The sequence below is a fragment of the Electrona antarctica genome, assembly GCF_951216825.1.
Source record: "Electrona antarctica genome assembly, chromosome: 10".
In the NCBI taxonomy this organism is placed as follows: Eukaryota; Metazoa; Chordata; class Actinopteri; order Myctophiformes; family Myctophidae; genus Electrona; species Electrona antarctica.
In genome coordinates, this window is record NC_136791.1 from 24,131,486 (window position 1) to 24,145,433 (window position 13,948).

Below are 13,948 nucleotides of genomic sequence, written 5' to 3' on the forward strand. Positions count from 1 at the left end.
TGAGAATGTCACAATGTTTGGAAGGCTAGGCTGAAAAGTCTTCATACCCGAGGTCACATTATCGCGGATTGGCGGAATGTCACCAAATCTCCTTCCACTCAGGTTCATTTAGGGTCTATTTCTTTGGGAGGGAGGAGAGGGAGGGGGGCGAATAGAGAGAAAGCACACAGGTTGAGGTCAGGTGAATGCAGGCGTGGTGGTGATACAGGAATGTTTTTGCTTTTATTCTACTTTTCTTTCCAGGCCAAATCATTTGTGAATGAGAGTATTATTTATAAATATTATAATAGTTAAATATAATATTTAGTAAAAAAGTTTAAAAAAAATCAGTAATACTGTATATCTTTACCGAACATTTCTGAGATATATATATATATGTGTGTGTGTGTGTGTGTGTGTGTGTGTGTGTGTGTGTGTGTGTGTGTGTGTGTGTGTGTGTGTGTGTGTGTGTGTGTGTGTGTGTGTGTGTGTGTATGTGTGTGTGTGTGTGTCTGTGGCTGCTGGACTTTGGTGCGAATAATCCTGTGCAAAATGAACGACAGACAGACACGGTGTGTGTGATGTCTTCTTTTCACCACACATGAAAAGACAGGGATGTGGTTATGTGGTCTTGTCTGGGGCTGAGGCTGTGGGATACTATTGCTTTCCTGTCACATGTAATTTATAGCCCCACCATTTGCATTTGTTGTTCTCTGGTGCCATTCGTCGTCAACTTTTCTTTCCCCGAGTTCAAATCGATGAGCCCTTATCGTCACTGTGTGTGTGTGTGTGTGTGTGTGTGTGTGTGTGTGTGTGTGTGTGTGTGTGTGTGTGTGTGTGTGTGTGCCCTAAACTGAGTGATCTGACTGGGAAGTAGAGAGGAGATACAGAAACAGAGAGAAATAAAGACAGAGAAACCAGAGAGAGAGAGAGAGAGAGAGAGAGAGAGAGAGAGAGAGAGAGAGAGAGAGAGAGAGAGAGAGAGAGAGAGACCTAGAGATACAAGGTTCTTCTGAGACATAGATAGATATCATTATGGGGAGACAGAGTGAAATATTGGGCAGGGAAGGGCATAGAATGAGAAGAGAGGGAAGAGATGATGGAGAGAGAGAGAGAGAGAGAGAGAGAGAGAGAGAGACAAGAAAAGAGAGAGAAGGGAGCAAGGAGAGGGAGATTATTAGAGTTGGCCAGGTAGAGGCAGTGAAGCCCATCATTGAGGTGAATTGATGTGATTTCATGCTTTGTTTGCAAGATCATTCAGTCCAAAGTGCAATGAAGACTTTCCCCCCATATCACATCTTAACGGCGTGGGGACTTTATCATATCTCTAACCCCACAATCCACAAGATTGAATCCACTCTCTCAGGGGGCAGCTCCCATTCAGACTCTCACAGGAGCCCAGAGATTGCCCCTAATGCCCCGAGATTGGTTATTTGTGACAGGGCCCGAATATGGGGTGGGTGGGTGTGTGGTGGGGGTGTACAGGGGGGTCCCAAAACGACAAGAGGACTTGTACACATGCATGGGCATAAGTGGACGTGATGTGCCATGTTTAAAAGCGTGCAGGGCGGGGGGGAGGGGGGCATTGGGCCAACGTGAAATCTCCATGCTTCGGAGGCGCTATGGTCTATTGATTGATCCGTGTCTGTCGTTCATTTTGCACAGGATTATTCGCACCAAAGTCCAGCAGCCATTCCACCCATCGCCTGACGGATCCATCACGGCACTCTCCCCGCCCGGCCACACCATAGGTGAGCGCTGAACGATGCTCCTCCACAGTCCACGCACAACTTAAGACCGATTTCACACGCACACAGGTTGTGCCATGCGCCAACGACGTCAGCCGATCTACAAGCTCAAAATGTGTCACCCTGCATGGCTGCTACGAGTTGTGAGTTTGTAGATCGGCAATTTGCGGCGTGCGACAAGGAGTGGAACTAAGTGTATATCGGGCAAAAGTGCATCACACCCAGATTACACCCCTGCATTTACATCATAATGCTGTATGTTTACCATATTATACAGAAGGGTAGAGGAGGCTGAATAAACATCTAAACCTATAGGCTGGGTGCCGGATCAAAATAAAGTCACAATGAAGAAATGAAAAAAATCCGCACACCATTTGATGCTACCTATACCTATACTGGTATAGGTAACGTTTCGGGCCACAGCCCTTCCTCTGAGGAAGGGCTGAGGCCCGAAACGTTAGCTACCAGTAAAGATATTTTGGGAGCATCAAATGGTGTGCGGATTTTTTCATTTCTTCATTGTAACATATACAGAAGGGTAACTACATAACTGCTAAGCAAATATAAGCACATTTTCATGTGAACATGCATTACTGTACACACAGAAAAAAGAACAAACATGTTATACCCAAGGACACACAAACACCGACACATACCATAAACACAACCCACACACACACAGATACACACAGTCGCACACTCTTAACGGCGTGTTTCTCCCTCAGTCCCCAGCACGGCCTCTCCCCCCGTGTCCAGTGCCTCCAACGACCCCGTAGGATCCTACTCCATCAACGGTATTCTGGGCATCCCCCGCTCCAACGGCGAGAAGCGGAAACGAGACGAAGGTAAGAGAGAGTGAGAGAGAGAGACGGACGGAGAGAGAGAGAGATCACTTTGTTTCCATCCTTTTAATTCACCCTATCACTTCAGTCCGCTGTACTTTTCTGTCTGTGTGTGCGCGTGTGTGTGCGTGTGTGAGTAGAACATGACATTTATGACAGTACTGGATGCCAGTGTGTGTGTGTGTGTGTGTTGTGTTGTCTCCAGTGACTTGTTATGTTTTATATCAGACCATGGTGAGTGTTGAGATTGTGTTGATTCAATCCGCTTTTTGTTAGACGGCCAACGTTTATGTTTTCTCCCCCCCTTCCACTTCCACTTATACGCCTATGGAAACGCGTCTCAATTTTGATACCGTGCTCAAACTCACTCTAGATGTAACACACACACACAGCTGTCATAAAACTCTAATCCCCCTTGGCGAGGCAGCATCAGCGCCCGTGTCTTGTGATGTCACTCACTAACCAACGTAAGAAACGGAGAGAGAAAATGACTTTGATTCTCCCCGTTGATGCCATCAGTTAATTATCAGATAACACCATTAGGATATATATGGACACAATCAAATATCACAATGACCAAATACCTGGCTATCGATATATATTGTGACGATAATTATATCGTATTATGATATCGGTTTTAATTTCTTTAAAAAAAATGCGATACACAATACGATCATAATGTATATTATGTATTGTGGCGATAATGTCAGTTTTCAGTTTCAATTTTTCAAAACCTCTCAAAAATGGCAGAAATGGCAAGTTCACGACTTATCGCATCCATCCATTGTGATCTTGTGGATGGATCGGCGGTTTTTCAAACACTTTTGACAATTTTCGAAGGTATAAGATGAAGATGAAGTTATTAAAATCGGAATCACGATCGATACCCCGAATTCAAGACGATAATGTATAGTCTCACGCCGCGATATGGATTTAACATCGGCCCTATCGCCAGTCATTGTATCATCTCTAGTACAACAACAACAACAACAACAACAACAACACCTTGTCAATGCAGACGGTGTTACATTTCATCACAACAAATTCTAAAGCGGCGTTGAACTATTTCAAGGCATTCAATATTAAAGTACGCGAGTAACACTATATCTTATATATGCTGCTCCCCCACCACGGGACCAGCAAGTAAATAGACCCCGGATACGTGCCAAGATTAAGTGGAAGCCTAGCCGGTCCAATCCAGAACTCCTCATTCCTAGGCAAGGCAAGTTGAGTGAGTGGACACACACCGCCCGAGGGCTAATAGATTATCGGTTGTGCAAACAATTGGCTTTTTAATGCCTGTGAATTAACATGTCCCCCCGGTGGAGGGCCTGAACAGGTGTAGCAACAGACCGCCGGATGCAGGGAGGGGGCTGAGGTGTGTGTGTGTGTGTGTGTGTGTGTGTGTGTGTGTGTGTGTGTGTGTGTGTGTGTGTGTGTGTGTGTGTGTGTGTGTGTGTGTGTGTGCGCGCGCGTATGTGTGCATGTGCATAAGACACATGTGTGCGTAGTACGCTTGCGTGGTGCGTGTGTCTGTGTGCACGTGTTTTCTGTCGGTGCGTGTTTGTGCATGTACTCTCGTGTACACTTCTGTTGGGGGTGGCTGTTCAGTTGATGTGGTCAAATATAGAGCATTATATGTATTGTACACGATGTAATCTCAAAGAGCATTCATCACAACAGGCTTCTTTTATGTTTCCTGTCTCTTTAGTTCTCTGGAGTGGCAACCACATGGACGGGAGGAAAATAGGACATTGTAAGTTCAAGTTAGAAACCCTTCTCTCTTTTTCTCTTGCTTTGGTCAATCAAGATGTACCTTCATTATTATCTTTTCTATACTATGCTCAATTGCTGTTTTAATTATTCCAGTCTCATGAGTTTATGAGGGATTGGAGAGAGCAAAGATGTCCCTATACAGTTCCATGGCGGAGACATAACACACATACACAATAAATTGCACCCAAGAAAATTATATTTCCTGTGTAATAGGATGCAGTTCAATATAATGGCAATTCATGGTGTGATTCAGTATAACGTAATAAGGCAGAGAGATAGCTCTGCCGCGGATAAGATGCAAGCATGGCTGTTTATATGTCACCCCTTATACCTGTTAGCAGCTTCTCATTAATCCAACCAGTTAACGTGAATTATGAGCTCGTCTTGTCTTTCCATTTTCCACACATGATGTCAGTAACCCCCGCCGCTCCACAATCTCTCTCTCTCTGCCTGCATCATGCTCAGGCTAGGGCTCTCTAAGTGTCTAAAAGCCTGTAATGGGTTGTCTGTATATTTTACACAAAGTCATTCAGGAGGAGGCAGGCGTTGGTTTCAGTTGCAGGCAGCCCGTGTACCGCTACAAAATGCCGAGGGCTACCTGAGCTGGCTTAAGCCCACAACAGTGCAGCGGTTTAGCTGCTAATCTGTTAACATGCTCCTCTTGTCAGGCAGAGGAAGACAGAGCGAGTGGGAAGTGTGACTCGTGAGAAACGCAGCAAAGAACTACTATTCACGGGCCATTTTGTTGCAGTCATCATTGACCACAATCCACAGTAGATTCGGTATACTTCTTCACACCATGCATGTCCCATACACACAGCACAGCGCAGCGCAGGGCAGCGCAGCGCAGCACAGCACAGCACAGCACAGCACAGCACAGTACAGCACAGCACAGCAGACCGAAGCACAACACTGCACAGCAATGCATAGCACAACCTCTGAAAAAAATTAATGATGTACTTATACTTACGTGCGGAAATGGCACCGTGAGCTTGTAGATCTGCTATTATCGGCGAGCGGCAGGAGGGGGAAGAGTACGATGCCCAATATGAAAAGGTGTGCTGCGTTGGTTGGCTGAGCTGCGTCGTTGTGCATCTTCTGTGGTGGCTGAAGTCAGACTGACATTGGGCCTTTGAGGAAGAAAAAGGTCCCCATTACTGGAGGGCTGTAGAGATAATGTAGTGTGACACGTGTTATGTACACCGGCTCCCCCTGTAAGACCAGCTTCATGGACACAGGTGCCATAAGAGGCATTCATCTGTCCCTGTCATGTGTTATTGCAAATTAAAAGTAGCATGTTATACTGGACGGCAGGGTTGGATGGCGTGCGGGTGTACGTCTGTGTGTGTGTGTGTGTGTGTGTGTGTGTGTGTGTTGTGCGTGATCCAGGGATGAGGTGGGGGGGGGGGGGGGGGGGCAAAGGAGGTCGTGGCAGCCTCAGTTGTTGGTGTAGGACTCGTGCACAAGTGTGTGCGCATATATATACATACAGTATAACTGCAGTGTGTGAACTTGCAACTCGTGTGCATGTGTACAGTACGCACGCACGTGTGTGCGACCTGTGTGTGCGTGCGTCCACGCATGCATGCCCCTGTGTTTGTGACTCTGCGACTTTCCGGACGCACCTTGCACGCAGAATACAGTGACATTTAAAAAGAATTTGCAATTCTGCAGAGAAAAGCTATTAATTCACAAATTAACCCACGCCCCCACCCCCCTCCCGCTCTATCTGGGATGTGCAAGCTATCGAAAAGACAAAAGAAATAGCCTTAAGGGAGCGAGAAAAGAAAGAGAGAGAGAGAGAGCTTCAGCCCTATCTGTGGAGAGATTGGTTTGCATGTCTGCAAGCAGCGATACCAATTATGCCAGCGCTGGGAGAACGTACCCCCCCCTCCACACCACCCCTGCGCACGTGCACACACACACACACACACACACACACACACACACACACACACACACACACACACACCTCAGTGTATACCCATACCAGTACCACACACACACACACACACACACACACACACACACACATACACACACACACACACACACACACCCCCTGAATGCATCCATAGCCAGATTTATTTGTGTATCTCATTACAGGAAATGGAATGTTGTCCGTGCCAAATGCATTAATAGTAAAGTGCGGGTGAAATTAGCCCTCTGTTGGATGGCAGGCACGTGTACTTGGTTGCTCCACTCACTCACCCCCCCCCCCCCCCCCCCCCCCCCCCCCCGCCCTCACCCACTCACCCCCCAGTCATTCATACCTGTTGGGTGGCACACGCCGCTCCTTCACTCACCCCCCAGTCAGTCAGTCATTCATAGTGGGAGACGACGAGGCCAAAAAAAACACGCCGCGCGGATTGGGTGACAGCTCCTTCTTGATTGTGTACTAGTATTGTGTAATAGAGTCTTCGTTGTGGTGATACGAGCAGTATCAACCCCTGTCAACCCGCCCGTCCACACACGCACGCGAGCAAGCACGCACGCGTACGCGCACGGCACGCACGCACACGTAACCCCTTATTAAAACATAAATAAAAAGTTTTGTTCATTCAAGTCAGAAAATCCTATTAAGAATTTGCCTAATGGCTCTTTCAACTAATTATAATAGAGAGAGACGCAGACACGTGAAATGCAGCAGCTTTAATACTGTGTATTTCGTTTCTACCTCCCCACCCCACCCCCCTACACACACACACCTTTAAACAACAGTACAACTGGTGTTTATTGGAAGTGCGGGGGGGCGGGGGGTTCGTGCAAGTTCAGTTTTTTTCCCAGGCAGGCAGCACCTTGCGTCGGTCGGCGGGGGCCAATGCGGCTGACCTTGTTGTTTAAAAGAGCAGTTATAGGTTGATGTAACCTTTGTTACCGTGTCCTGAATGGAACCCTGCGCGCTGCCTTTGCCGAGCTCCGGGGAGGACAGGCGAATGGAGAGCTATATACGCTGATTAATTACACACGGATAGCAAAAGGTCACGACTGTTATGAACGTAGCGTGCATGGGTGCATGGCTGGGGGAGGGAGGGAGGGAGTTGATGACCACGGGAGTCCATATTGGAGGAAAACAATACGTCCTATAAACGGGTCGTTCATGTTGCATATACCGCTGGTTCTCAATGTCCCCCCCCCCCCCCCCCCCGCTCCCTCCCGCAAGTTAGAATTTCCAAAAAGACCCTGAGAGTGTACAAATGGACCGAGCAAGGGTCCAGTTGGTTCGATTTGTACACTCTCGAGTTAAATTGAACACTGAGGAGTTTACAGTGCCGATGGGGGTCCATAGATGGAAATTGGGGGTCAAATGAGGGGTCCGTGGCCGAATGCATGCATGTCGAAGTGGGGGTCTTTGAAATTGAAAAGGTTTGGCGGTCACCTCCATCCTTGTTCAACAGTTCGAGACGGAAATGAGCGCCGTAGCTCGTTGTGTGATTTGTTCACATTTGATATTTGGCCTTTTTCTTCCTGAGGTTGTCTGGTGGTTACGCGTGTCCCCATTGAGGGGGGACTTTAAATCATGCTACACGGCGCATGGATTTTTAAACCCGCGTGCGTCCCCATACATAGCATATACGCCGGTTGACCAGTCAAGCTAGTCCGCCACAATGAGTCAATAGAAGATCACTTTTTAGAAAATAAATGCATCCCGAGCGCGGCGGAAAGTAAATGGAATCACGGGCGCCGCGGCGCGGCTCTGATGGGGTCTGTGTGAGAGAGAGAAAAGAAAAGCCCGGGTTTGAGAGGGGGCCACGGAGCGGAACATCGAGACCAGACGCTGTTAGGGCCTCGGCAGCACAGAGCCTGCTGCACACAAAAGGCTTCACGTCATACCTCCTTCTCATCCATCTCTTTCTGCTCTCTCTCTCTCTCTCTCTCTCTCACTCCCTCTGTCTGAATATCTCTCTCTCTCTCTCTCTGAATCTCTCTCTCTCTGAATCTCTCTCTCTCTCTCTCTCTCATTCAGTCAGTCTCTCTCTCTCTCTCTCTCTCATTCAGTCAGTCCCTCTCTCTCTCTCCTCTCTCTCTCTCTCCTCTCTCTCTCTCTCTCCTCTCTCCTCTCTCTCTCTCTCTCTCTCTCTCTCTCTCTCTCTCCCCCCGTTTTGGGACAACCATAGCAGAGTGGGTAGAGGCCAGTGGTGCATGCTGGGGAAAGTACTACTATGTTTCTTTACTTAAGTAAAAGTGTCAATACTGCATTATAGAAACACTAATAAATGTAGTGCAGTAACAGTACAATATTTGGATCCGAGACGTAGTGGAGTACATTTACGTAACTACACTAGTTAAGTACATTTACCTAAGTACACTACTTAAGTAAATGTACTTAGTTACTTTTCACAACCTGGTAGAGGAATCAGGTAGCTGGTTTGAACTCCGGCTATAACGTATTTGAAGTGTGCCTGAGCAAACTGAGCGAGCTGTGCTGTTCCCCACACTCGCAAAGCTAACAAGCTAACCGTCTGCAGTCGCCGACCACGTCTCCCGGTGACCGCCGGTTGTAAACAACGTAACGCCGAGAGAGAATCCGTCGTCTGCGACTGTAAGGAGAAGGGAATTCACTCACATGAAAGAGGAGGAATCATGTCGGAGAGAAAAGTCAATTATGGGGGCCAACGCCGGGAATTAATGGAGCGGTGCATTACTCAGCTTGAGAAGGAGGGCGAGAGACGAAGAGAGAGAGAGAGAGAGGAGGGACGCGTTAATTGCGTTTTCCACAAAGAGTCGTCGTGGAAACCGCACGGGGTGGCGGCGACGCTAAACGACCCGCCGGGCCCGATGGTACGGCAGAGGACACTATAAAAGCCGGGACTCGTTCGGCCTCTGAGGTGTGCGCAGACGGGAACCGAATGGACCCGTTTCCCGATTGCGCACCCTCAGACTGAAGAATTTGGAGTACGACAAGAATAGGGCCATTTCGCTCCATTTGTATACTCTTAGAATAGAAGAATAAAGAAGGAAAGAAGGAAAGAAGGAAAGAAAGAAAGAAAGAAAGAAAGAAAGAAAGAAAGAAAGAAAGAAAGAAACATAATAGGGATAAGGAGTACTGTATAAGCGGATAATAAGGAGAAGTCTGGAGCTATACGGTGAAGAACAGTCAAATGGAAGGGTTTAGCATGATCCAAACAGTGTAATTGAACTCCTACAGGACACTCTTTGAGGTAAATGAACACCCGGATTCTTTACTGTGCAGTCATGCACCGACGGATATATGCAAATAGCGCGGAGGACTAATACTGCATTACTGTGTGTATCTACTGTTTCAGCGGCAGGGTCTGGAAGTTTACCAGGTTAAAGCAAGGATATAAAATGACAAAGTCCCACCGTTGCAGGCAGGCAGGGAGGCAGGCAGGCAGGCAGGCAGGTATAGGGAGGGAGGGAGGGAGGGAGGCAGGCAGGCAGGCAGGCAGGCAGGCAGGCAGGCAGGTATATGGAGGGAGGGAGGGAGGCAGGCAGGCAGGCAGGCAGGCAGGCATAGGCAGGCAGGCAGGCAGGCAGGCAGGCAGGCAGGCAGGCAGGCAGGGAGGGAGGGAGGGAGGGAGGGGGAGATAGGGCACAGCGGAGATCAAATAACCATCACTATGCCTGCTGACACTCAGTGCTAGCTGCTAAATCCAATTAATAAAGCTCTTAAACACGCCACAACATAACAGGATATTAACAGCCATGGCGGCGGTGTTACTGCCTCTCTCTCTCTCTCTCTCTCTCTCTCTCTCTCCCCCCCCCCCCCCCCCCCCTTCCTCCATACCCCCCCCCCACCCTACCCTACCCACCTCTCTCCTTTCCGCTTCAGAGGTTTCATAAATATAGCTAGCTTAAAGGGAAGGAGAGAGCTCACCCGCTGGGTATACCGGTTTGTTTGTGTTCTCGCTTCTTTCTCCTTTTTATTTTTTCTTTATTTTGGTAAAGCTAAACTGGCAGTTTATTTTTTATTAAAGTTTTTAAAGCATAAACAAATGGTTCACAGCGTTGTGTAGAGGGCATCATGCAGCGCCACAGTGCACCAGTAAACGGCCAACTAACTGCATGGCAGCCAGCAGCACACTGCAGCAGTCCAGCATATATAGCATAGAGTCTGAAGTGAAACTGAGGGGAATCCCGTCCTCCTCCGTGTCAGTGATTTACGAAGGAGAGAGGAGTCAGTGTGGAGGAATTCATTTGCCTTTCAAACAAGCAAGCAGCCCCCTCCCCTCCCCTCCTCCTTCCCCCTACCTCCCTCCCTCTCCGTGGAGTGGGTGATCTTATCACGGGACCAGGGGACATGAAGAGAAGGACATTAGAGTGCCACTGTGCCAACAGCACAGCAGGACACAACAATTACAATTCCCTTTAGTGACAGAAACAAACACAAAAAAATAAAAAGCAGGACGACATGTCGAGCTAAATCGAAACACAGATAGTGTGATTCTGTCCACGTTCTGTTTCACAGGGGCATTAGAGAGAGTGTGTGTGTGTTTGTGTGTGTGTGTGTGTGTGTGTGTGTGTGTGTGTGTGTGTGTGTGTGTGTGTGTGTGTGTGCGCGCATATGTGTGTGTGTGTGTGTGTGCATATATGAGTGTGCATGTGTGCGTGTGTGTGTGAGTGTGCATGCATGTGTGCGTGCGTGCACGTGTATGCGTGCGTGCGTGTGAACGTGTGGGTGCGTGTGTGTGAACATGCGTGCACGTGTGGGCATGCATGCGTGCGTGTGTGTGTGAACGTGTGTGCGTGCGAACGTGTGTGTGCATGGGTGCGTGTGTGTGAACGTGTGTGTGCATGCATGTGCAGTGGTGGAAAAGGTACTCACATTATTTTACTTAAATAAAAGTATCAATCCTGTAATAAAGAAATACTCTGTTACAAGTAAAAGTCTGGAATTCAAATTGTACTGGAGTAAAAGTACAATATTTGCCTCTGAGATGTAGTGGAGTAGAAGTACTTCAGTAAAGTAAAAGTACATGCACTTGAGTAAATGCACTATACCGGTAGTTACTTTCCACCACACTGTGTGTGTGTGTGTGTGTGTGTGTGTGTGTGTGTGTGTGTGTGTGTGTGTGTGTGTGTGTGTGTGTCTGCTACACTTTTGTGTGTCGAGCGATAATAACACAGGTAGCAGTGTTACTGTTTGCTGGGATGATCCCAAGCATGTTTGCCATCCACTTAACGTGCGCACTTGTACCGAGTGACTGTGTGTGTGTGTGTGTGTGTGTGTGTGTGTGTGTGTGTGTGTGTGTGTGTGTGTGTGTGTGTGTGTGTGTGTGTGTGTGTGTGTGTGCCTGCGTAACATCCAGAGTGCAAATGTAACTCTGAGAGGCCGGGTGTGTAACCAAAAGGACCCATATTATGGGTCCATTTGAACTGGGGACCCCCCCCAAAATAATCATATTTGACCCCCCCCCCCAGTCTGACAAGCACTTGGAAATGTAGAAGTTGAGGCATTACATTTTGGTTTGACTCTGTTCCATATAAATATTATGGAAATAATAGAGCTTGTAGATCTTCTATTTTCAAAAAAAAATATTATATATTTATTTTTATTAAAAGCCAATTTGACCAATGTTTGACCAGTTTTTACAGTATAGCTTGTTGATTATATGCCTCTGTATTAGCATACCTCGTAGCGAGGAAAGCTCTGACAGAAAGCGGTCCCAGAGGAAGAAGACGGTATCAGGGCAGCATCACGACAGCACCAGCGGAGGTGATAAAAGGGCTTATTATTATCTGCTGCTACGACGTGTGCATTCCTCCAAAGGACGAGGTGTGAAGGGGAGTGCAGGGAGAACAGAACAGGCTCACTGTTTTTCTTTTAGTGAGTCTGATCTGATTGAGAGCTCCGGGTCGCTTTTAACATGGCAGCGCGAACCGAACCCCCCAGTGGAACACAGTCACCCGCTGATAACACCGCAGATAAGACCCCCCAACTACAGAGAGAGAGAGAGTGAGACCCCCGCCGGGTTGGAAAAAAAACAACAACATGATGACCCCCCCCCCCCCCCCCCCTTTTCCACTGTAGTCTGCCTAGTGTATTTATTTACTGTCATCCACGTTAGGTATATAGGTGTCGAAAACGTCACCCCCCTAAAAAAACAACAACATGATGACCCCCCCCACCCTTTTCCACTGTAGTCTGCCTAGTGTATTTATTTACTGTCATCCACGTTATGTGTTGAAAACGTCACCCCCCTAAAAAAACCAAGCGGTTGAAACGAGCACTGTGTGAGATTTATATTATTTCTTTAGGAGGAGGGCATTCGATGCTAATTTTTACGCAAGGGGCGGGGGGGTTGGTCTAATTGTGTCAGGGGTGCTCAGGAGTGTGTGGGTGTGTGTGTGTGTGCGTTTATGTGTGTGTAGTGAATGACAAGCGGCCGCTATTGATCGCCACGTGCCTCTCTTCTCAGTCCAGCTGATAGAAGGTAATTAATGACTCCATTTTCCTCTGTACCAAAGACAAAAACAATTGAGTTTTCATACAGCAACACCCCCCCCCCCCCCCCCCCCAACAGCAGTGTGAAGGACCCCCCCCCCCCCCCCCCCCCCCCAACACACCCCCAAGGGAGCTGTCCAAAATAAATGCCTGTACTAGAATATGCAGTCAGGTTCAGTTGAAAGTGTAGGACGAAAAAACCCAGGCAGGCAGGCAGCAGCAAGCAGCACTGCATGTGTGGATGGAAGGAGAAACGGATTCCTCCACTAACGTTACACAACGCTAAAGTCAATACAGTTGTGCGCACGCACGCACGCACACACACACACACACACACACACACACACACACACACTACACCCCTCCTCCCCCCTCACACCCAATTCCACCCCCCCCACCTCCCCCATTCCGTTAGCGTCCGTCGGCCCATAGATCTATTTGGCGCGGTCGGTGCGAGCCGGGTTCATCCTCTGGCCTCAGCCGCTGCAAAAAAAGGTCAAGCAGTCGAGCAGAATGGCAATAACGCCCCTGAAATGGTACCATCAGTGCGAACATGATTGATCAATTGAATTCCATAGCGCCAGAAAAATGTGGGATTAAGTAGAGTATTATCCGCGCAATGAGTCGAGCGCCCGCGATGTTCATTCCAAGTTCATTTCGCCTCTCCCCTCCTCCTCCTCCTCCCTCCCTCCTCCTCCCCTCTGCCTTGGCGGATCAGGCAATCAATAGCAGCCTTGCATATCATATATCACCGCCGGCTCGCCCCGGAGAGAACATAATCTGCTGCAAATTTAGAATGACAGATTTGCACGGGAGCTAAAGCCCCTCGTACGGTATACCTACCGCCCATCCCGCTCAGCGCGTTGCCGCGCCCACCCCGCCTGCCGCTGGCTGAGGGAGGGAGGGAGGGAAGGCGGGATCTTTCAGCCTATAGTAGTAGTGGAGGAGTACATTTGAAATTGGAAATACAAAGAGCCCAACATTGTACAGTACAGTACTTGAGTAAATGTACCTTAGTTACTTTACACCTCTGAAGAAGAAGGAGAAAAAAAAGCCTGCCAGCTAAGCCGGGGTGTTTTTTTTTCTTCTTCAATTTTGTTATTTATTATTCCTTGCAGTGTTTTGGGGGGGGGGGTTTGATGGCGGTGGCGTTTTTTTCAGAGGCTGCCGGGCCGGGCCGGCCAGGCAGGTTGATA

General features: G+C 48.2%; 2 protein-coding genes across 2 annotated transcripts in view; both read left to right on the plus strand.

The window, feature by feature from the left end:
• cdhr1a (cadherin-related family member 1a) overlaps positions 1-13,948 on the plus strand; it is a gene marked incomplete at both ends in the record, with an annotated part of 275,718 nt that overhangs the window by 46,270 nt on the left and 215,500 nt on the right. The gene's annotated exons all lie outside the window — the stretch shown is intronic.
• pax2a (paired box 2a) overlaps positions 1-13,948 on the plus strand; it is a gene marked incomplete at its 3' end in the record, with an annotated part of 44,410 nt that overhangs the window by 7,561 nt on the left and 22,901 nt on the right. The window contains exons 4-5 of the mRNA XM_079512999.1: positions 1,645-1,730; positions 2,453-2,572. Coding sequence (XP_079369125.1) covers positions 1,645-1,730; positions 2,453-2,572 — 206 coding nt within the window. The remainder of the gene's footprint in view (positions 1-1,644; positions 1,731-2,452; positions 2,573-13,948) is intronic.